General features: G+C 33.3%; 1 protein-coding gene across 1 annotated transcript; it reads right to left on the reverse strand.

The window, feature by feature from the left end:
* Positions 1 to 860: 860 nt before the first annotated feature.
* Positions 861 to 4,838, reverse strand: LOC111682400 (clavesin-2). Its single transcript, XM_023444351.2, has 5 exons — positions 4,476 to 4,838; positions 4,290 to 4,397; positions 2,089 to 2,233; positions 1,148 to 1,361; positions 861 to 1,090 (listed from the first exon to the last, which is right to left on the reverse strand). The coding sequence occupies exons 1-5, from the start codon at positions 4,748 to 4,750 to the stop codon at positions 936 to 938; spliced, it is 897 nt and encodes a 298-aa protein (XP_023300119.2). The 5' UTR covers positions 4,751 to 4,838; the 3' UTR covers positions 861 to 935.
* Positions 4,839 to 25,526: the final 20,688 nt, after the last annotated feature.

Genomic DNA, 25,526 nt, shown 5'->3' on the forward strand with positions numbered 1-25,526 from the left:
ACGCAAAATCAAAAGTTTCCCAAAAAAGTTTCTTAGTGTGGATACTTGTCATCCTTCCCAGCAGTTCAGTCGTAAAGTCTCGAACTATCATTTTAAATTACCATTTAGGGTTACTCCTGTCTCCACCACCGACTGTCTAGGAGACTAGCTATTTTTTAACATGTGCTTGTCCTACGAGGAAGTCAATAGTTACGATGATTGTCTCTTTTACAAAGAGTATATCCATGAGGAGAAATGAAAGAGAGCCAACCAGGTGGTTAGACATAAATGGATATCACTGTTTTTTCGAATGTATTGACTCTGTTTTGGAACATTCTGCTGCCAGCAAAGCCTAACAACAATTGTATCTCTTAAACGACCCGATTCTCAATCGGCCAAATATTGTCAACTCAGCAACAGCTGTATCAACCGGAAGATTTTTTCCCAGGGAAGAACATCCAGTTATAGCCAACCTGTTACAACAACAAGGAATAACTATTTCTTCATTGCTTAGAATCTGAAGTTTAAGGGGACGAAGAAATAGGTAATTCTTTACTTATGAAAGCACAGGCAAAATGTTGCAAAAGTTAATTCTGAAATGCCACCAGACGTGTCAGTCTATGTTTAATATCCCTGACATTACCTGTCAGTGTATGTACTTAAAACGTTGAAATCTATTGCCTAAATTTATAAGTAGTATGCCAAAGATTTCTTCGTATTACACTGATCAATCTGGGGTGATCATTCGTGGTAGTTATTATTCTATTTTTATGTGTTAGAAATATAGATAAGAACTATTACTTAAATTTGTTCACAAATTCATTCATTTGACATTTGTTCAGCCGATTTTAAACTTAATATAATTAATGAAAAAAGGTCGCTTAATATTTCAAACACCCCATCATATATTACTTTATTAAAACAGTTACTTATATCACACATATATTCAAATTCTCCTAATCTATGTCTAATTTCTTAAAATTACCTTCTATGCCAAATAGATCTGAAGCATTTTTAGGTTTACCCGGTCGCATTTTTTCATTAATACGATTAAAACGTTCATTCTCTATAATTTCTTGACGATTGTCGCGTAATTTTTGGTAATACACTTCTGTAAAATAAACCAATATAAATTTTAGTTATAATAGAATTGTTTAAAAAACTTAACCTTTCATATTAAGCATATCCGGTTCGGGTCCATTGTAATCTTGTGGTAGAATTTCTTTTGGCACAAATTTATAAAAATCCTCCAATGTATTGTGTAAATGTAAAATACTGAGCAGTTCCTTTTTCATAAATGGATTCATTAAGGCTAAAATTTTATCCATAAATGGTACAATGTTGATAAAATGGAAGCCCACCAGACGTACAGGAGCGGCATCCTATAATGATAGTGATGAATGTATGATAATGAAATAAGTATGGAAAGTTATTCTCGGGTCGAAAATGAATATTTTCAAGTGTCCGATCGAGTCCCCCCGGGGGCATGTTACCTTGGCGAGACCTCCGCCTTGGTGTTATTGCAATCCCTGGGTATAAAGAGGTGGCCAATACCTCCAGTCTGACCGGGACTGAAAAATTGGTTACGGTCTACTGCTTGGCTAAGTCCTTGCATAGATTGCCAGAGGTCAGACCGCAAAATCTGGTACTACGGGTGGCCAATTGCCAATACTGGTCAGTTGGTTGAGGTTCCTTTGGGATACGTTCGGTTTTGTTGCCGAAAACATATTGATACCATTGAATTTTCCTTCCTTGTCTAGATATGTTCAGAGTTTACTCTGTTCATATCAGAATTACTACAGAGGTCAAGAGATTAGATAGCTCGAGTACTCGAGTAAAGTACTTGTGCATGGATCGGTCAGAACCAATGTACAAAAATTGCCACCTGCGTTCTTCATTGAAGAATAAAGGGACGATGGTAGACTGTTCTCAAGTCTACCCAGTGGATGAAAAAGGCCACCGTGAAATAAGGCCGTCAAGGCAGGTGCTCACGTTAAAACTCTTGACATTTCTGTCCGATTGAGTCAGGGGTAAAAATGTCAAAATCCTCCTTAATTCTGGTTTCAAATTCAATTTTTCAATTAATTTTCAATACGAGAAATAGCTTACCTGTAAATAAAACAAAAACTTTTTCATTTGCAATAAACCAACACGTGCCACATGACCCAGTGTGACACCTTTAAGATCAATGACAATTATATGTCCGGGACGTAAACCATCTTCTAGCACCCAAACATCAAATATTAGACAATATCTACAAAAAAAAACAGATAATAATTTTACAAAGTCTTTTATATAAAATACATAATAACATTTTAAGTATTTTTATTAACTTTAAATGAAGTATTTTTTAAGAAGTTTTTTTTTTTATTAAATTCCATTAATTTGCAATTGCGTGTTAAATTTTTATGTATTCTAACAAATCTAGCATGTCAAAAATACTCGTTAGGTTAGATATACAATTAATCTTAGTATTTAATAATTAAATTTACATATATTCATATATATGTATGTACTAAAATGCAATTTTTGAAACAAATTAAATGATTCCATAATTGTTTATTATTTATTTAAATAGTAATTTAAATGTCAAGTTGTCCTTTAAAAGTTAAATAACCGGTCTTCGGTTGTATAAAGATTAATATTTAGTGAAAGTAACTGAAATTTGTATTTTGAATTGGGTTTTATTTCTAAATACAGAGATTTTCTGTTCTGTTCGTGAGTATAGATTAGTGTATAAACTTGATCGATATATATTCTTAACTATAGATTAATACATAGTCTTGACTAGAGATCAATATATATTCTTAACTGTAGATTAATCTATAGTCTTGACTATTGAACAATCTATAGTCTTGACTATAGAACAATCTATAGTCTTGACTAAAGAACAATCTATAGTCATGACTATATATCAATCTATAGTCTTGACTATAAATCAATCTATAGTCTTGACTATAAATCAATCTATAGTCTTGACTATAGATCAATCTATAGTCTTGACTATAGATCAATCTATAGTCTTGACTAAAGATCAATCTATAGACTTGACTATAGATCAATCTATAGTCATGACTATAGATCAATCTATAGTCTTGACTATAAATCAATCTATAGTCTTGATTATAGATCAATCTATAGTCTTGACTATAGATCAATCTATAGTCTTGACTATAAATCAATCTATAGTCTTGATTATAGATAAAACTATTGACTTGACTATAGATCAATCTATAGTCTTGACTATAGATCAATCTATAGTCTTGACTATAGATCAATCTATACTCTTGACTATAGATCAATCTATACTCTTGACTATACATCAATCTATACTCTTGACTATACATCAATCTATACTCTTGACTATAGCTCAATCTATAGTCTTGATTATAGATCAATCTATACTCTTGACTATAGATCAATTTATAGTCTTGATTATAGATCAATCTATAGTCTTGACTATAGATCAATTTATAGCCTTGATTATAGATCAATCTATAGTCTCGATTATAGATCAATCTATAGTCTTGATTATAGATCAATCTATAGTCTTGACTATAGATCAGTCTATAGTTCTGACTATAGTTCAAGCTATAGTCTTGACTATAGATCAGGCTATAGTCTTAACTATAGATCAAGCTATAGTCTTGACTATAGATCAAGCTATTATCTTTACTATATATTAGTCTATAGTCTTCACTGTAGATCAGCCTATAGTCTTGACTATAGACATATAGATCTGTATATAGTCTAGATCAGTCTATAGTATTGACTATAGATCAGTTTATAGTCTTGACTATGGATCATTAGATAACATTGACTATTGATTATTTTGACTATAGATCTTACAATTATCGTCACTATAGATCAGTCTATAGTCTTGATTGTAGATCAGTTTATAGTCATGACTATAAATTAGGCTATGGTCTTGGCCATAGATTGGTCTATAGTCGGGCTATAAATCAATTTATAGCCTTGAGTAAAGACCAATGTTGTGTTGACTAGAGATCAGTCTAAAGTCGTGACTAGTCTATAGTCTAGGCTATAGATCAGCCTGTAATGTTGATTGTAGATCAGTCTATCGTCTTGACTATAAATCAGTCTGTAGTATGTATTGACTATAATGTAGTCTAATGTTTTGACTATAAAACAGTCTATAGTCCACATTATAGACCAGTTTTGACCATAGACCAGCCAGTAGACTTAATTATAGAGCGACTTATAATCTCTAACGTAGACCAAACTTGGCTCTAGAGTCTAGATCATAATTTAAAAATATCATTGATTATAATTACAATAAAACTACTTACAATTTCATTGTATCGGCAAAACTGAAATTGGAAGCGTTCGTATCAGCAAGTTTACCAATAATGACCCCATAACCTTCGGGAGTATATTTCGGTAGTGGACTAATTGAGCTAAAATTAAATAAAATTTATATTTTTAGCAAATAAATAATTTTTAAAGGAATATATTTTTATTGCTGAAAAACCCACATTGTTTTCATACACAACTTAACATCAGGACGTTCACAATCCAAATTTGCAAAAAACTCTTCAACATGAGTACGACATGTTAGATTTGTATCGATAACTTGTTTCGTATATTCCGTACTATAACGACACGCAAAGAAGACTAGTAAAACGGCGTGTTCATTCAAATTGGGCATATGCGGTTGGGCATGAATCCATTGTAGTACCTTTAGTACTTCTTCACGTTTAATTTCGGGAAAACGTGAATAACTTTCTTCTAAATCGAAATATTTTAACATGATTGCAATTTAATTTTTTTTTAGAAAAATCGGATTATTTAGAGATTTCTTTTAAACTGGAGCTCTAAGTAAGGGAACGTTATAAACGTTTGAACTGCCGTCTTTATATTAAATTCTAAATGATGTTTTGTATTTTAGTAAACCTGTTGCACTTAATGGTTTTATCAAATGTTTCTATCTGAGTATGCGACAAAAAAAAAAGTTAAATACTAAAACAATGCATTACTTTCATATCATGTCATTTAAAATTCTGACGAATGATCATGTAAACAGTGTGAGACAAAACAAGTTGAAGTTATCGTTTTGGTAGATTTCTTACAAAACTCAAACCATAACATTAGAAACTTTAGTTATTGAAAAAAAAAATATTTGACTTTGGAAGAAATTTGAATTTATAAAAAAATAATAATTGTTTTGTCCCTAACTGTATTTATATGTAAATTTAGAAAAAAAATTTGTTCATGTATACTTTTTGAAACATTCATATGCCGTTACTTGCAAAAGTGTATTGCACTTTAATAAAAAAAATAATAATAATACAATTAAATATTTAACAAAAACGTTATATTTATTTATTAAGATTTGCTTAAAAATAATAATAAAATTATAAATTTTAATTAAAACTTTTTAATTTCCAATTTTACAAGTTTTAAAAATAATGGTTTTTATCGTAACATTTTGGAGTCATAATAAAGTTCTAAGTCCATTTATAATATTTTTATATCCATCATCAAAGAAGAGAGATAGATGGTATACTGATTCTGTCATTTCATTTGTGACACATGGAAATAGTGGCTTCGGACACACACAAGCCAAACTCATCACGCCCTTAAAAGTATATACATATATATTCTGGGTCCTTATTATATTCTAAAACGATCTAGCAATGTATATTGGTCTATCTGGTTGAAAGGACAGCAGAGTGCAAACGAATGGGAGCATATTCTCTATTGACGCATTTTTTTTATAAATTTTGGCAATATCGTCCGATGCTATAAAATAGAATAGAAATATCTGGCTATTAACAAAAACAAGTAAAAAAATATAGGGGCTAGGGTCAAATAAGGCCCTATCACTATATAAAATTCATGAGGGCCATCAAGGCTCGATTTTTGTAGAGATTCGATTATATTAAACATAATTATGAACCTTAAAGCCCTCTTCGGCGGGTTCAGATGTATTGGGTTAGGTGAAAACCCGATATTAATCATTTTGAATACGTTTCGTCTCTGGCACCATAGAAGATTATGTGGCAAATTGTATTGTATTATATTCATAATTGCGATCGATCTGCGATCGAGTTTTAAAAATAATGGTTTTTATCGTAACATTTTGGAGTCATAATAAAGTTCTAAGTCCATTTATAATATTTTTATATCCATCATCAAAGAAGAGAGATAGATGGTATATTGATTCTGTCATTTCATTTGTGACACATGGAAATAGTGGCTTCGGACACACACAAGCCAAACTCATCACGCCCTTAAAAGTATATACATATATATTCTGGGTCCTTATTATATTCTAAAACGATCTAGCAATGTATATTGGTCTATCTGGTTGAAAGAACAGCAGAGTGCAAACGAATGGGAGCATATTCTCTATTGACGCATTTTTTTTATAAATTTTGGCAATATCGTCCGATGCTATAAAATAGAATAGAAATATCTGGCTATTAACAAAAACAAGTAAAAAAATATAGGGGCTAGGGTCAAATAAGGCCCTATCACTATATAAAATTCATGAGGGCCATCAAGGCTCGATTTTTGTAGAGATTCGATTATATTAAACATAATTATGAACCTTAAAGCCTTCTTCGGCAGGTTCAGATGTATTGGGTTAGGTGAAAACCCGATATTAATCATTTTGAATACGTTTCGTCTCTGGCACCATAGAAGATTATGTGGCAAATTTTATTGTATTATATTCATAATTGCGATCGATCTGCGATCGAGTTTTAAAAATAATGGTTTTTATCGTAACATTTTGGAGTCATAATAAAGTTCTAAGTCCATTTATAATATTTTTATATCCATCATCAAAGAAGAGAGATAGATGGTATATTGATTCTGTCATTTCATTTGTGACACATGGAAATAGTGGCTTCGGACACACACAAGCCAAACTCATCACGCCCTTAAAAGTATATACATATATATTCTGGGTCCTTATTATATTCTAAAACGATCTAGCAATGTATATTGGTCTATCTGGTTGAAAGCACAGCAGAGTGCAAACGAATGGGAGCATATTCTCTATTGACGCATTTTTTTCATAAATTTTGGCAATATCGTCCGATGCTATAAAATAGAATAGAAATATCTGGCTATTAACAAAAACAAGTAAAAAAATATAATATAAAATTCATGAGGGCCATCAAGGCTCTATCACTATATAAAATTCATGAGGGCCATCAAGGCTCGATTTTTGTAGAGATTCGATTATATTAAACATAATTATGAACCTTAAAGCCCTCTTCGGCGGGTTCAGATGTATTGGGTTAGGTGAAAACCCGATATTAATCATTTTGAATACGTTTCGTCTCTGGCACCATAGAAGAATATGTGGCAAATTTTATTGAATTTTATCCACAAATGCGATCTGTAGTTTGATTATAAGGTTTACAAGCCCTCTTCGGGGGTTCAGTAGTATGGGCGCTAGGTGAAATAATGAAACGATCTTAACCATTTTTAATAAGCTTCGTCCTTGGAACATTAGAAGATCAATTAAAGATCATTTATCAAATTTCATTAAATTATAAAGTAATTGCGACCTGTAGTTTGATTACAAGGTTTACATGGACGGACGTAGCCAAATTGACTCAGAAAATGATTCTGCGTTACAAACATCAGCACAAACCCAATATACAAACCCTCCCCACTAAAGTGGTGTAGGTTATAATGAATGCTTGTTTGTATGTTTGTTTGTTTAAACTTTAGAGACAGCTAAACGGCTGGATTGATTTTTCTCAAATTTTCACAGTATATTCCTGTCCGAAAGGAACTAAAGACTACTTTTTACTTAAAAATTTCAAGCGGGCGACGTGCCACGCCCACATTCAAAATAAGTGTTAAAAGTCTCATAGCTCAGAAATTGCAAATTTTTGAGTCCTCAAGTTTTCTGTGGACAACTTTGACATCCATAAGAATATTTTGAGACAAAATGGGCGGAATGGCTATAGTGGGCGTGGCACCTGCCATATGAAGAAATTATTATATATATCTCAGAGGAAATATAACATAAGAAACCTCAAATTTTGTCGACATCACTTTAATGTCAATATGAATTTTTAAGAGAAAAGGGGCGGGCTAGCAGAAGATGGCATATACATTAAATAAACAAATCCGATTATCCGGGAAACTATAAAGGGGTTCTTTTAATAAAATATACAAAAATTCGTTAATTTGGAAAACTAATAGCTAGATAATTCAAATTTTGCATGAAGATTTTTAATATTCATATAAACATTTTGGGGAAATAGGACGGAGTTTTCTTAGGTTAGTTTGAAGACCCTTCAAGGTCTTGAATAACTTTGACATTCATCTGCGCATTGAAACTTGACATCTCCCATATAAATTAAATACAAAATTTTGGTTATATGGGAAAAATTTGCTAAATGATTTGATATCATAGTCAAATGATTTGATATCATAGTCAAATATATACATGAGATAGTCAAATATATACATGAGATTCAGATGATTTTCTGAAGTGGACTTTATTTGAAAACTATGACTTATTATGGGCCGAACAGGGAAAACTTTTAGAGAATGATTTGTGCATATGTATGTATATAAAAAATATTCGAGTCAAAATTTTTATCATTGAAGTGAACTTTAATATAATTAAGAAATTTTCGAAATTGTGCTTTATATGTTTGCTTATGTGCAATTATAAACCGATCCGAAAAAATTCACAGAAAACATATTTGTGCCGAATTTCCAAGACAACTTTATTTGTTAAATGGTGTATGCCATCTGAAAGTCCATTCTATTACCTTAACGACATGTCTTCTTTCTTCTCTCAGATATCTTCACATAGAGGTTTATAAATAATTTTGTGAATAAAGTTGTTTATGTTTTTCAAACTTCAGAACAAGATATCTTAAATCCAAGATGCGATGAAGTAGTTAAAACGTTTCAAAAAAAAAATCGGAAAATTGTGTTTCCCACACTTGAGGATACAATAACGCAAAGCCTAAAAAGAATTATCAGTCCTTTAGAAAGAAAAATACATTGGTCTGTGGGTTAAACATTTTTTCGGCCTGTGTTGTAGATTAATCCAGTTTTTAGACATTGTTCGAGAGTATGTAAATTTCTATGGAAGCTATATGACATTTTGAACTAATTTTGAACCAAGTTATTATCTAGACGAAGTTCAAAAGCGTGTCTGATAGAATTATTACAGATTCAAATCTAACTATTTGAGTTTATTCTAAAAAACTGCTTTCAACATACATATAGACAGATAGACTGATATCGCTTAATTGACTCCAATATCTATAAGGATTTGGAAGATAAATCATTTCGGCTTTCAATTGACTCTGATTGTTGTGATTATGAAAATATATGATCAAACAACATTTCAGTAGATGGTGGACATTAATTTGTTCGCTGCGGACTTAAGATTTTCTATGAGTTTAGTGGGAATCATACGAATTGCCAAACAATGGAACCTTAACATCTAGAACCATGAACACTTTATTCCGATTATATACATTTCTTCAAAACCTTTTAGTTTACTCTTCCTTAACCTAATTATAGATCAGCCCTCTTAAAGATGTTTGTATACAACTAAATTTTAGTATAAAAGTCACGATATATACTATAGTTTATAATTAAACAAAAGTCACGCAGGGGCCTAAAGTCGAAGGTAACTTTAATCGAATCAATACATGATTATATGAACAATGCCCCCCTTGATTTTCGAAAACTTTAAATTTAATATGTATTTCATTTATAATGAAATCCATTAAGTATTTTGTCTAGTCAATATTTACTATAAAACTCTTTCTATCTCAAATCGCGTTGAAATTCTCATCATTTATCGTTGGAATATTATGTAATACATGTTTTAAATAGTCGTAGATTCGCAATCGTTATCGCATTAATAACCTACATTCGCCATTTGTCCACTAGAATACAATCACATAGTGATCAGTGATCAATGCATGTTTATAGATTCCAAGACGCGTCTAGTGATCATAATTGTCGATTGACTGCTATTTCGGACTGGTTTTTGGTTGTTGTAGTTTAATTCTACTGCTAACTGATTGTGTTGTGGTTTAGTGGAGCTTTTTGACCAGTTGTATTTGTATGATCAATATTGTGCACATTAACATTAAATTTAACATGATGATCAAGTGCGCGCACAAGTTCATAAACATTCAATGATACGACCAGACATCGACGGTGATGATGACGACGACGCTTCGGAGACGTAGAGTCTTATTGTCTGGTTGTTGTGTCTTGATTTCTTTGTAAAGTATATTCTGTTTTTTTTTTTTTCGTTTTAAAAGCACCCTACGGTTGTATCTAGTTTGTTTAGGTTCTTCAGGTCTTTCTAATTTATAATACAGATCAGCCTTGCAACTTAAGGTCAAGTTTAGGCTCTAAACCTCCGTTAAGCACCTACAGACGAATACGAATCAAATAAACCAAAGACAAGATCTTCCTCATAGAGATCGCACGGCAGTAAATCAAGTGTGGACAAAGCCAATCTTGAACATACCCTGAGAAAGAAGGGAATTGAATGATTCAGCAAACTTCTGAACAGTGAAAGTCTGGAGTACTTTCTTTGCCACTATCAGGCATTCGTCAAAGTTAGAAATATCTTGTAAGTAATGTCATTTCGGAAATAACATTCCTGACTAACACTGATTGGAAGATTCTTAGGAATTACGTCCAGGAAACTGAGTTTATAAATATCGAAAATTGAAAAACCTATCATCCGACAGGTTCAATTAAAAATATTCGACATATTTATAGGCTTTGCGAGGTTTATATACTCTTTCATTCATTAGCTCATTCACAACAATTAGCTCCATAACTACTCCTCTGATGGTTAAATCTTGTCTTTTTCGGCAACATCACCGAACTTATATAGGAATATAGATCTAACTCCGGAATTGCAATATCACGAAGATTAAGAAAGGCTCGTCAAGGTAACATGCCCCGGGAGTGGCAGTCGCGAAAATTAGTCGTTAGACTGAGAGCATCTGTAGTCTTTAGCCGACTGAGAGCCAAGGCGTTGAAAACTCTTTCGTACACAATCGGAAACCAATTTTGGGTTGGTGAGTGTGTTTCTACTCTAGAGGTACGTTATAATCGCGTCAGGGTTATAAGGGTCCGCCGGAATAACCGCGATTGATATATGTCTACGATGTATCTCGTTGACTGGGATCATATCGAGCTTCGCTCTCGGCCACAATTCTACAAGGGAGGTTAAACCAGCTTGAGCAGATGTGCTGAGCGTTCATTAATACACGCAAACAATTTGATGTGGCCCTGATATCGGCCTATATCATCGTTTTGAGGAGATAGAACTGGATTATCCTTTAGAATTTTCCAATAAACCTCCAATTTGGCAGATTATCACCCATTTGTCCTGAGAACCGTCGCTACTGCTGATTTTGTCAACAATGCCCCTAACCAGCGTGTTCTTAGCGACTTCGCTATAGAGTTTGTCAGCTTAGGACGTTTAATCTTAGGCTGTGAGGTTTGCTGGAGAAGATGTTCTTAATCCGAAAGCTGCCGTTTAGGTTCTACAGATAAAGGTTGGTCCGCTGCATCTGGGTTCGATTAAGGGTTGGAACTCTCCGTCTCAGCCAGGCCCAATCTAGTGATGATTTCTCTTCATTTGTAAGCTTATCGACCGGCTTAGTTCCAAGACGGTGGAATAATTACAAGCCGCATGTCTTACTTGAGGGTTCTTTGCGAAAATGGAGTTTTCGAGAGCCGTGAATGCAGAAGAGGGAGTAGTGGTTGCACCCGATATCGAGTTCGGCTCGAGCAGCAGTTGAGGTGCTAGATACCAGAAGTTGGTATAGTCGGTTGTTTGTAGTCAACCAGCTGGGGAAGCCCAAGCTGGTTTGTTTTTGTTGATGGAATTTTGCATTTGATTTCCACGAGAAGGCACGTAAGGGAATGGATGGCCCACGCAATGAGAGGCTATGCTAAGAATTACAACCGATCCGTACCCTGGCATCGGAGGGAAGCTATTAGCGACTAGTATTCTTTAACCACTGATTAGCAAGTGGGGAATAAGAAAAAAGGAGAAGTGGAAATGAGGAAAGAGAGTTTTGGTTCGCTGATTGAAGTATGAAATAAAATGTATCATTTTTGTGTTACGTCTTCCTTTACAGTTTTTCAAAAACGTATCAATTTGGGAAAGAAAATAGTTCTCCTGCAACAGTATCAATCTATGTAACTATGACAGACCATTTGTAACAAATACATTGTACAAAATGTATTGTAACAAAGGTCCGCCTTAGTTCGAGCTACCATCAGTGTCGTGACCATTGGCTTCAATGTATAACAGCATCGGTGATATTTCCCCCTATCCGTCGATGGGAGAACACGGAGAGTTGTCCGTCCGTGTATGGATCAAATTCGTGACTCCTGTTTAATAAGTAGTCTGATTCTTCAGTCATTATAATCAATATATTTACATAGTGTAGACTGTAGTTCTTTTCTGAAGAAAAAATTTCGGTTTAAGAAACAATGGGTTTACAACCTTTGGATAAATTTTTGCGTTTGTAGATTCGTCAAAATTCGTTTTTCCATCTTTAATTAGAAAGATATTTCAGATAGACCTACAGACCTATTAAGAATACTATAATGGTGTTTGCCATTAACAACAGTCAATGCAAATCTGTCAATAGTTTTAGCCATTTCCTAGATGTTCTTGAATATTCTTAAATGTAAACCTTTGTAACCATAACCATGAACCATTAAGAAGATCCCTTTGATTTTATTTGTGATTTCCGAAATAATGAAGCTATCCCACTTGGAGCTTTATGGAATACGTATTTAGACCTATGAACACGTTATTAAGATTAAAAGACTGAATTGCTTTTCGGTTCCCTTATTTATTGCCTTGTCTATGGACTTCACTATAGTCCTTTGACTGGTATATTTTTAAGACTAGTTAATTGGCAAGGCTATTAATAAGTTTATTGGCTAATCTATGAACGTGTAAATGGACTTGACTAGTTAATTGATTTCTCTATTAACTAGTCTTTTCACTAAACTATATACAAGTCTTTAAAATTGTCCACTGAAAGGTTTCTGTACTTGTCTGTCGACAATTCTATTGACTGGTCCAAAAGTACTAAATTTTCTATGAATGGACCTGAAACAAATATTGCATAAGTATTAATAGTTGAACCACTTAAGTACTCTTTCCTATTCGTCAAATAACTTCGATGCCCTGACTAGGGAAATATAAACATACTTTCGTGCAACTCATAATCCACCGGGAAACAAAACCGAAAATGCTCAAATTAGCAAGGGCCTTAAGCTTCCATTTTGGACAATATAAAGTATATCGAAGTCGCTATAGATCGACCATATTAATTATAAATTTTCAAAGAAATATGTTCTGTTTGTTTTGAGTTTATTGTGTTTTTTTTTTTTTGGAGATACAACAAAACGTGATGCACGTTACCCAAATATAAAAATTGCAAACGAAAAAATTAAATAAAATAAACAAACATTAAAAATAAGAAACAGAAATACAAATACAGTTTATGGAAATTGAGAGTTGAATTGTTGTAGACGATGATGATTAAAAGATCACTGATCTACAAAAAGAAGGTGGCATAAACAGGCAATAAGACGGACAGACAGACAGTTAGACCAACAGCAACAACAACAAAACACTGCAAAAAACATTAAAGTAAATTGATTTGAATTCTAAACTGTGATGAAATTTCAAGTAGATTTTTCCCACAACATAAAGGTCTCTGATCTTTGTATGCATAATGCCAAGTTGAGGTTATATTTTGTAATTTTTCTTAAGAAGCTTGTTCGCTGGTCTTAAGGATTTGAATTTTTTTAGTTGTTTCTTTTTTTGTAATAGATAAATCTAGATTTGTAGCAACTTTATTAAGTTTGCAACATGTTCGTTTTGTGTTTTTTAAATCTTAATTTTATTTGGTTCTAGGAATTTTAAATGTCATCAGGTTTTTTCTTCAAGTCCATTACAACATGAAATAAAATTTAAAAATATGAAGATGTTTGTTATTTTTAAATGGGAGTGTGTATGTGTGTGTCAGTAGGTGCAGAGTATTGTCGTTTTTAAAACGAAACAATAAAACAAACAAGGATCCGTTATATTAATGAACATTGCGTCACCTTCGATCAAATAATTCTGGCTGAATTTATTTTTAACAACAATCATGTATTTTTGTACAGTGTGTTCATTAAGTATTTGTACGTTTAGGATATTTAAACTATAGCGAATAAAAGATAAAAATATACATACTCCCAGGAGGTTGGTATCTAACAAGACAAAGATTCGAATATGTTTAGGTTTCGTGGGCTATTGATTGATTATGGAAAAACAATTACTATAGAAGTCATCTGAGGATATAAGTTTTTCAGTGCGATAAATGTTTCGGCTTTAATGAATACTTATGAGAAAAATAATAAAAACAAATGCAATTTATAATTAACTCATTAGCTTTTAATCGCTTAACGTTGTCTTATTAGATAATATACGACTCTTAGAGCGGGTTCCGGTAGGTGGTGGCCTCCGGTAGGTTAGTGGTTCGAGTTTTAGTCTGGTAGACTGGAGGTGGTGGGTTCAATTCCCACCTGAAGCACAAGTTACGGAGCGCACAACAGGCCCAATAGAGGCCTAGGTGTATTTCTTGGGATTTGATGTATATATGTATGTACATCCTCCTTTCAAACTAACTAATTAACTAACTAGAGGGGGTTTTTGACTTGGCAATCATATGCCAATTAATAATCAGATTAGTTAATCTAAAAATTAATTAATGAGTGCAAGATTTTATTTTTGTCTTTACGATTACTCCACATGCATTGAGTGCAAGATTGAACTTTAAAGTGTTGCCATACAAAGCAACAGAAAACGTCACAGTTTTTTTATCAAAATAATGCATGTTTTATAAAAAAGAAGAAGACAATTCTAAATGTAATATGAAAATTAATGAAAACTTACATTTAATATCAAAAAAATATATTGTAATGTTGTGATAGTTTAACAACTTTCGTATAACTTTTGGTTTCAACATAGTGGTTAAATTTGCCCTAGTACTTATTAAATGAAATAATGACATATATCCCACTACTACCATTAGCGAAGGTAGTGTTACTGGCATATTAATGTAGATGAGTTGCCATCTTTCATCCCCTTATAATCTGGCACCATGGTATTCGGTAGTCTACAGGGCAGAGTTTCGAACTTTTTCTTGGCTTGTTGTTACCGGAGGTGATTTTTAAAAACTAGTACAAGGTAAAGTCTATAATTCCACAAAAGTTTGGTTCTCTTGTTGAAACAACAGAACCATAACAACATGAGGAGTGACTGTAAGACTAAGCGTTGGAAATTAGTTTCTTTTAAGTGTATATGCTGTGAGATGTACATATGTAGGGTATGCGGACCTTATCCAGCCGTATACCTAGAGCTAGTTTGTCTGATGTTTTCCTTAATGAGGGTTATGTGTAGGATTTACTCTGTTTATACCAGATTTACCGCAGTCTGTTCTCTGTGAGTATGAACAAGTCCTCGGCTTACGTCACTAGGTGCTATTGCGAATCGACCTTCTGGTCTATAGTTTAGTCTATAGTCTAGTCTATAGTCTAGTCTATCGTCTAGTCTATAGTCTAGTCTATAGTCTAGTCTATCGTCTAGTCTATAGTCTAGTCTATAGTCTAGTCTATAGTCTAGTCTATAGTCTAGTCTATAGTCTAGTCTATAGTCTAGTCTATAGTCTAGTCTATAGTCTAGTCTATAGTCTAGTCTATAGTCTAGTCTATAGTCTAGTCTATAGTCTAGTCTATAGTCTAGTCTATAGTCTAGTCTATAGTCTAGTCTATAGTCTAGTCTATAGTCTAGTCTATAGTCTAGTCTATAGTCTAGTCTATAGTTTAGTCTATAGTCTAGTCTATAGTCTAGTCTATAGTCTAGTCTATAGTCTAGTCTATAGTCTAGTCTATAGTCTAGTCTATAGTCTAGTCTATAGTATAGTCTATAGTCTAGTCTATAGTCTAGTCTATAGTCTAGTCTATAGTCTAGTCTATAGTCTAGTCTATAGTCTAGTCTATAGTCTAGTCTATAGTCTAGTCTATAGTCTAGTCTATAGTCTAGTCTATAGTCTAGTCTATAGTCTAGTCTATAGTCTAGTCTATAGTCTAGTCTATAGTCTAGTCTATAGTCTAGTCTATAGTCTAGTCTATAGTCTAGTCTATAGTCTAGTCTATAGTCTAGTCTATAGTCTAGTCTATAGTCTAGTCTATAGTCTAGTCTATAGTCTAGTCTATAGTCTAGTCTATAGTCTAGTCTATAGTCTAGTCTATAGTCTAGTCTATAGTCTAGTCTATAGTCTAGTCTATAGTCTAGTCTATAGTCTAGTCTATAGTCTAGTCTATAGTCTAGTCTATAGTCTAGTCTATAGTCTATAGTCTAGTCTATAGTCTAGTCTATAGTCTATAGTCTAGTCTATAGTCTAGTCTATAGTCTAGTCTATAGTCTAGTCTATAGTCTAGTCTATAGTCTAGTCTATAGTCTAGTCTATAGTCTAGTCTATAGTCTAGTCTATAGTCTAGTCTATAGTCTAGTCTATAGTCTAGTCTATAGTCTAGTCTATAGTCTAGTCTATAGTCTAGTCTATAGTCTAGTCTATAGTCTAGTCTATAGTCTAGTCTATAGTCTAGTCTATAGTCTAGTCTATAGTCTAGTCTATAGTCTCTAGTCTATAGTCTAGTCTATAGTCTAGTCTATAGTCTAGTCTATAGTCTAGTCTATAGTCTAGTCTATAGTCTAGTCTATAGTCTAGTCTATAGTCTAGTCTATAGTCTAGTCTATAGTCTAGTCTATAGTCTAGTCTATAGTCTAGTCTATAGTCTAGTCTATAGTCTAGTCTATAGTCTAGTCTATAGTCTAGTCTATAGTCTAGTCTATAGTCTAGTCTATAGTCTAGTCTATAGTCTAGTCTATAGTCTAGTCTATAGTCTAGTCTATAGTCTAGTCTATAGTCTAGTCTATAGTCTAGTCTATAGTCTAGTCTATAGTCTAGTCTATAGTCTAGTCCATAGTCTAGTCTATAGTCTAGTCTATAGTCTAGTCTATAGTCTAGTCTATAGTCTAGTCTATAGTCTAGTCTATTGTCTAGTCTATAGTCTAGTCTATAGTCCCACCTGCATGGTTATAAACCGAAGCGCTTTTGATTTTGCTTCTCTAAAGTTAAGTAAAGGGGCAACAATGTTTAAAGATGAGATATCTTGCCTCCCCGGAGTTACTATTGAACATCGCGAGACTTTTTCTTTTAGGCTGCCATTAATTGCTAATACGACTCATATGCTGTAATACAATCCCATTACATCTCTGAATGTTAACGGATTAATGCGTTAGAGATATGAATATATAATGTAAGAATAATGTTACAGGATACTGTATACCTACATACAGCTACGCAAAGAAATCCACTGCAACAATTCTAGGCTTACATTTATATTGTAACCAAGTTTGCAAAAAATGTATATACGCACATACAGCCAAGTAAATAATAAAGTAAGTTAGTAAGTATGTGTGTATTGTATATATTTTAGCCAAATATTGTTGGCTTCGTGGTAATCGGCATGACTGCAAATATGAATTGAGGTTAAGAAGTAATGTAATACTTACTTTACAAATGTACTGATATATACATAGAAACATATCTACCTATACATTACCACGTTTGTATCCAATACATTCAATGCATTCCAAATGACTGATAAAAGAAAAAAAAATAACAACAACTACATTAACGACAACAATTTCATAAAATTCATAAAAGAGAGGGAGGAGTTGATGATTTGTTTAGTTGCAAAAAAAAAAACGTAAATAAATAAAGATACCACTTAAGTATGTACTTCAGAGCCCAAGGAGATAGAAGGGCTTGAGGCAGACATACAGGCATTGCTGTGAAAAATCTTTTAAACGTGCGTTTATGCACAATTTCTCCTTCTCAAACAGCAGTGACCGCAAATTGCAACAACAACAACAGATATTTTAGCAACAAACAACTAAAACAAGAAGGAGGACATTAATGGTTTACTGTGTGTCAGGGATTTAAGCCAGTTTTTTGTTTGTTTGTTGATTTGTCTTCTTGTCTCCAGGTTTTTTTTTCTTAATTCCAAAGTCTTTAAAAAGTATAAATTGTGCATTCTAAATTTTAAGATGATCGTGGTGATGATTTCTTATTTATTCCTTATTTACAACCTGGCGCTATGTTTGGAATGGTAAACTTGTTGTATGTTGTATTTTTAACAAAATAGTAAGCTCCGCTGCACTTGCACTCCTTTTATTTCCTAGATAAAGTAGAGACCGTCATTATCGGATGAATGTTATTCTTAACGTTACCAGAGACATCGATTGGGGTTTTGAGGAGTATTGAGAAGACCCTGAAAACGTATGCTATTTCTTGTGCATACAGATATTTCAACAGGAAAGAAAAATTCATCATAGCTTATTCAAGAACATCCTGTAAAGATGTAAATGTGTAACTTTACAACATTCCGAAAAAACCCTAGCATGTTTAAATTTAAGTTAGACTTCAACAGTAAATGAAAGGAGTAGAAATGATGTATTTTTTAAGGTTTTTAGGTTTTCCAGATATCGTTTCATTACTTTTGAAAACCCCCCAACCTGTCGACTTTAAAATAAAGGTTTAATAACAATTATATACATATATCGTCTTCTTTTTTCAGGTATATTAGTGACACATATTCGGCGCGAAAAATATTTCAAGGGCTAAGAGGAACCATGAGAATAGTGGGGTAAAATGAGAAGTTTTCGATAAATGCCGAGAAGTTTCTGAACCAGGTTATATCCTAGATAAGATATAGTTCTTCGAAATATCTCCTTAGCTTCTAGAAATCTTATACGATAGAATTTTTTGTAATTTTGAACTCTTTTAGATATCTGGGTTCTTAAAAAAGCTGATTTTAACATATTTAACATAACCGATTCTGCTTTCCAAAGTGCAGAACTCTTTATCGCATCGTTCTTATCTATCTATTTTTTTTTCAACACACCATATAGGGTATTAACTGACCAGATATGACCTGCCAGCCGACATGTTTACTTATTTTATTACTTATAATTTTCTTCAATTTATATTCCTGGCAGGCCAGCCTTGCTAACTGACTGGATTGGATGGCTTTTACTGATGACCCAATTAAATGTGGCAAAAATTTTATAGTCGCCAGACGAGCAGTGTTGTTTGTATTTTAAGCTCTGACGTTGTATTATTTGTTTTTATTGCAACACACGCACACACACAGAACTTACGTTGAGAAGTGAGTATTACGCACTTTGATTTTAATACTTTAAACTTTGTTGGCAACATGTTGTGGCAGTTTTGTTGTTGTTTTTAACATATGCCTAAGAATACAATTCTTATACGACTTTAATACATTTGATGACTGACTGACAGTCAACTGGTTCTTTTTTTCTTCAAATACTTGTCATGACTAACAGTTTGTCTATCAACTGTTCTTGTTCTTATTGTTGTTGTTGTTGATTCTATTTGCAACATGTTTGCATATGATTTAAAATCTGTATATGACACCTAAATTCTCGTTGCCTTAGTCGATTTTAGTTTGTGTGTCTCCTTTACGCTGTACGAGTTTGATATTTGATTAATATGACTATATTTTTTTTTCTCCATTCTGACAAATCTAATGCAAGACATCCGTTAACAGATTTATGAGCACCTTGTGAGCATTTCTGTCAAGGTTATTTGAAACTTGTTTTCAACTAAATACCAGTAAACAAATAAATTAAATAAATTGTATTATTGAAATTAGATTTTAATTTAAGCTAAAGATTGAAATGGAATTTTAAGAGAAGGAATTAACACAAATAAATTCAATTGAATCAATGACGTTTGGGGGAGGGATGTTATTGAGATCTAAGATACATCTTATCTTATAAAGTTATTAAACATTTTCAGTATATAGTTACAATATTTGCAATTTTAATATAATCTCAATAGTTGAGGATGATGTAGAGCTTCTTTTCTAACTCGCTATGTTCAATCCTGATGTCAACTTAACTAGATATTTTATACAATATATAACAGTTTTTAAATAAGCAGCTGAGTTTGATGATCAACCACCAATCCAACAAGTGCGGCTACGTTGGAATTAAACAATGTCAAATCCAATGCCTTTGTAGTCGCACTTAATGAATTGTGGGTTGATTAGCAAACTCAGCAGCTTCTTAAAAAACTTCTTAGTAATGGGCTCCCACTCTTACTCCGGTGAGTATCGTCCGCACACCACAGGGGTGAGTCCTATCTAACTTATTCTGGAATGTGGCTATGAACTCCTTATTAAATTAACTAAATAAGAGGAGAATTAAGACTGACGATCTGTTCTTAACTTACACAGCAAGTGGGGTATTTATTGTGTCCTCAGTGTAAATCCCCTAAAACTGAATCTGTTTCATAAGATTGAGAACTTCATGCCTCCAAAACTAAACGGAATAAGGCTCAATCTTACTAATCATCCAAAATACCTTATAGTAATCTTTAACAGTAAACTATAACTTCAAAGCAGTTATACCATGCTATGGTGTTATCGTATGGAGGCAGGCAATGAACAGCCATCGAAATATTGCAATCCTGATCAATAAAACGAAGGCCCTGCTGACTATAATGTATTGGTTATCAGCTGATCAGACTATATGCATGTGGTCCGTGGTCTGGAAGTAAAGGCAGGAATAATTAAACATTTTGAATCCTTGCATCTTAATGTCGACAATTGTGTTGCGAAACCTCACTTTGACAGTTCTTGCTAGTAATTCACTACCCGAGTCAAAATCAACTAATGATCTAACAAATGCTTACACTGACGGCTCCAAGAGAAGTGAAAGGGTGGGTGGTAGCTTTTACATTAAAAGATTTGATATCAAATCATCTTTAAGGCTACCTAATTATCGTAGTATTTTACAGGCAGAGATATTTGCTGTTAAACGGGTCGCCAACTGCCTGAGGCATTATCAAATATGGGGTGTATATATGTATTTATACGGATAAAAATCTAACGGGTGTCTTTGCGACATCTAGGTTAACCGATGAATGCCGTATACATCTGAATGAGATAGCAAGACATTGTAAAGAATGGGGAAGATTAAATATATGCATTTACTGGTATCTCTTTTAAAACCCGTAAGTTACTGGTTCAGAACTATATGAAATCGAATCATATGAGATGGTTCCATGAAACAACATCTATTAGAGGTCAATTTGGCCTCTATATATATGCTCCCAAGTCAAGCTTAATGTTAAGATTTCGCGGGAACAGATAAGTATGCAGGTATCTGTCATAACGGGACATTGTACTATTGTCAAATCAGAGCAGAAGAATGAACTGAGGAATGAGGAGGGACAATAAACAATTTTGGGTTTTGGTCATAATTCAATGAAAGTAGAGAATAATGTTTCAGCCTTCTCTATCTTGTTAGGATCAGCCTTAAGAATTTCCTAAATTTTGAGAATCAAACCGGCTGGTTTAAATCTGCAAGTAGAGAGTAATAATCAAATTAACTCTTACGACCATTGGGATAGCACAACGGCACCGCAACTACGTGGACCCATGCTAAACAATCATAATTGATTAATTAGTGGAGTTTTTTACCTAAACCAATATTTATTTCATATAGGTCTCTTATAGATTGCAAAACTTTCAGTTGGGTACTGGAGGGTTGAGTGCCGGTATTCTTGAAGGAATGTATAGAAGACAAAAAAAGGAGTTTTCAGTGCATGGCAATGATTTGGTGTTGCATAGTTTAAATGTCCTTTCCATACGCTTTACATATGTACATCAGAGTCCGCTCGTCCAAACCTCGGACTTGCTTACTATAAGGAATCATGACATCTGTTTCATTATTCCATGAGGCATTGTGGTAGAGACATTTAGGCATAGTAATAGTCAACATAGACTGTCGAAGTCTGCCGAATGGTCGTCGTTCTATCATTGAGTGATTTTTAGTTTATAACCGAGACATAAAGGGTAGAGTTGCGCGAATTTGAATCTGTTCTCTGAAACTCATCACATCACAGATAATAGGGAGAGTTTAACCTTTAACTTTTATATATAGAAGGTATTTGACATAACGGAAAGCAACACTCTTACTTGTCCTATAACGATCAGGGCTATTGAAATGGATTACTATCGAAATTGAAAAACTTAACTGATGTACATTCTCCCTTCAAACTAACTAACTATAACATAAAATCGGAAAAAAACTGAATACATAGCGACTTAATCTACTAGAAAAGTATACTTTCGTCTCTGGGTTAAAAATTTGTTCTGTATAATCATGCAGCAGTTCTCATCGGGCTATAGTACTAAACCTAAATAATTTGCATTACAAATACGACTTATGTATGTATATGAAGTTTTGAATTTACGGAGAATTTAACTGAAGTTTTTCTTCTTTTAGGCTGTGGCATTTACTTTGTGGCATACAACACACCTTATTTCGTTTTGGTAGAAGAAAAACAGAAGTGTAAAAACTGAAAAAAAAAAAACAAAATGAATACTTGTCAATTATTTTTATTGTTTATGTGCGTATTTTTTATTTTTTCTTTGATATTTTTTTGTGTGCCAAGACACACTAAAATGTTAAGTCTATAGTTTTCAGACTAGACTTAGGTTGGCCAATTCTTCACTTTCTTTGTTTTGTGTTTTTGCAAGTTTTTTTGTTTTTCTCTACTTTTGCATGTTGCAAACAGGAAATTTAATACGTTTTGACCCTGTTTCTGTATTTGTTGACGGCATTTGTAATTTCAATGGAAAATAAACTATTAACACACAATTTCGAAAAACAAAACAAAAATGCAAATAAATAATTTAAAGTTATTTTAGCATAATTATTTTGAAAAACTTAAGTGTTGCACTTTTGCCAGGAGCTTTCACAAATAACAGCTATAAAAATTAAACGCTTTATATCAAAGAGTAAACAATTATTTTTATTTCCTTTTTTCTTTAAATAAACACTAAAAAGGAAATGATTTATTTTTATTGAAAACATTTAACATTCAATCAAACAAGTTGAAATTGTTTTTTTGTTTTTGGTTTTTCTTTGAATCTTTATTTATATTTCCTAAACGTTCAATTGCATCCTGTTTTATGGTTGGCTGCTTGTGTAGACAGGATACTTTTAACTTTATTTCATGGACAATGGTTTGTTAACATTTACTTCTGTATTCAACAGTGATTATTTTTTTAAAAATCCATCAAGTGTAACATTATTGTTGTTAGAGTTGTCGGCAAATGAATCTACAACCCCGAATTGTTGCTCAAGTTGTTCTAACAGGTCGTTTGCTTTGCAACTTCAAGCTTAGGGTTTGTTCTTTGTAATTTAAATTTTATTATGGAATTATTCAAATAATACCTATAGTCCCGCTTAGGGGGTTAGTTTGACAAAAGTAGATAAAAGTCATGTAACTGAAGACGTTACTTTTGTATTTAGTTGATGACCTAGACATTTAGGATCATTTAATGTCTAGATCTTACACTTAAAAAATATATATTTTTTGAGAATATTCTAATAATTTATAAATTGCAAAAATTTCCAAAACGGTAATGTATTAAACTGTGATAGATAGATAGATAGATAGATAGATAGATAGATAGATAGATAGATAGATAGATTGATAGATAGATAGATAGATAGATAGATAGATAGATAGATAGATAGATAGATAGATAGATGGATAGATAGATAGATAGATAGATAGATAGATAGATAGATAGATAGAGAGATAGATAGATAGATAGATAGATAGATAGATAGATAGATAGATAGATAGAGAGATAGATAGAGAGATAGATAGATGGTGGAATGACACCATATCAGCTTTAAGAAGTGAGTGTTTGAGGATCAGAAGACAGTACCAAAAAATTAGATTGTGCCCAAACCATGTAGCAATGAGAGATGCTTACCGCCAGGCAAGAAAAGAATTAAAGAAGGTAATTAACCAAAGCAAAGCTGATAGCTTTAAGTAGCTCTGTAAGGAAGCAGATTCAAACCCTTGGGGGAACGCGTACCGGGTAGTTGTGTCTCGGCTAAGGGGCAAAAAGTCTCAACAAATCACAAGCCCATTTCTTATTGACAAAATAGTGAACGTATTGTTCCCAGGAGGTGAGCCCTACACAGATGTGTCACCTAATATCCCTCAAAACGATATTAATATAGCAGAGGAAGAAATCTTAAGTCTATGCTAAAAGTTCGGAGACAGAAAAGCTCCCGGCTTAGACGGTGTACCAAATAGAGTTCTAAAACATGCCATTAAACTAAAGCCGACATTGTTTACCAAACTATTTGAAAAATAGTCTTAGGTGATCCTTAGGAAAAGAAACGACTGTAGTCGGATTCGCAGATGACATAGCTCTAATCGGGGCAAGATTCATAAAAGAAGTACAACTGTATGCGAACGAAGCTATTCGTACGATCAAGAAATGGTTAACTTTAATGGACCTTTATCTAGTGGAACATAAAACAGAACTGGTGTTTATAAGCGGGAAAAAATGAGAAAAACCCTAACAATACAAGTAGATGATAGCTTAATAACATCTGTAGAGGCAATAAAATACCTGGGAATCATGATCGATGGTCGACTCAACTTTAAAGAGCACATAAGCTATTCGTGCGAGAAGGCTGTGACAGTAACAAACGCGTTATCAAGAATAATGCCAAACATTGGTGGACCACGCCAAAGTCGTAGACTATTATTATCTCGAGTTTTAAACTCGGTGATCTTATAGGCAGCCCCTATTTGGGAATCGTCGATAAGAAACTGTTTGAAAAAAAATATGTTCTCAGTATTTTGAAGAAACTGTCTAAGAGTCTGCAGTGCATATAGAACAATATCTGTAAAGACGGCAAGCGTTGTTGCGGGAATTCCTCCCATTTATATAACAGCTAAAGAACTTACAAACGTTTACAAGCAACTTGCAAATAACTCCCAGGAACCATACTCGGGGAATCGAAAAGGAGCACACTATGGTAAGTTGGCAAAGAAGATGGAAAAATTCTCCAAAAGGCAGATGGACATACAGATTAATACCATAAATAAAAGCATGGGTACATCGACGACATGGTGAATTTAATTACAATCTTACGCAATTTCTCACAGGACACGGGGGTTACAGAAACTATCTCCATAGATTCGGACACGACAACTCTTCAAGGTGTCCAAAATATCCTGAAGAAAATGAATCCGCAAAACACGTAACATTCAAGTGTCCACGGTTTGACGTACACAGACAGATCAAGGCTTATTTTCCATATTGGCGAAGATATAACTTTGGACAATATCACAAATATTATTTAAAAATCCGAAGAAAATTGGAATGCTTTTAATACATTTCTCGCTGCAGTACATATACAATTTCGTGAATCAGAAAGACACCAAAAGGTCACTCAAAGCGATGTGCAAGTCGAAATATAGGTAAATTGATGAAAAGCCGATAATAGTTAAACCGGCCCCGCGAAGTAATACCAATTGGCAGTCCCGCGGACGCTTAGGCGA

Source organism: Lucilia cuprina, chromosome 4, assembly GCF_022045245.1.
Source record: "Lucilia cuprina isolate Lc7/37 chromosome 4, ASM2204524v1, whole genome shotgun sequence".
NCBI classification, from domain to species: Eukaryota; Metazoa; Arthropoda; class Insecta; order Diptera; family Calliphoridae; genus Lucilia; species Lucilia cuprina.

Excerpts from the sequence above, each read along its gene's own strand:
- LOC111682400 (XM_023444351.2), bottom strand. The coding sequence starts at position 4,750 with ATGTTAAAATATTTCGATTTAGAAGAAAGTTATTCACGTTTTCCCGAA. Across the intron at positions 2,234-4,289 it reads TTTGCCGATACAATGAAATT|ATATTGTCTAATATTTGATG; the intron begins GTAAGTAGTTTT and ends TTTTTTTTGTAG. Across the intron at positions 1,091-1,147 it reads GGATATGCTTAATATGAAAG|AAGTGTATTACCAAAAATTA; the intron begins GTTAAGTTTTTT and ends TTTATTTTACAG.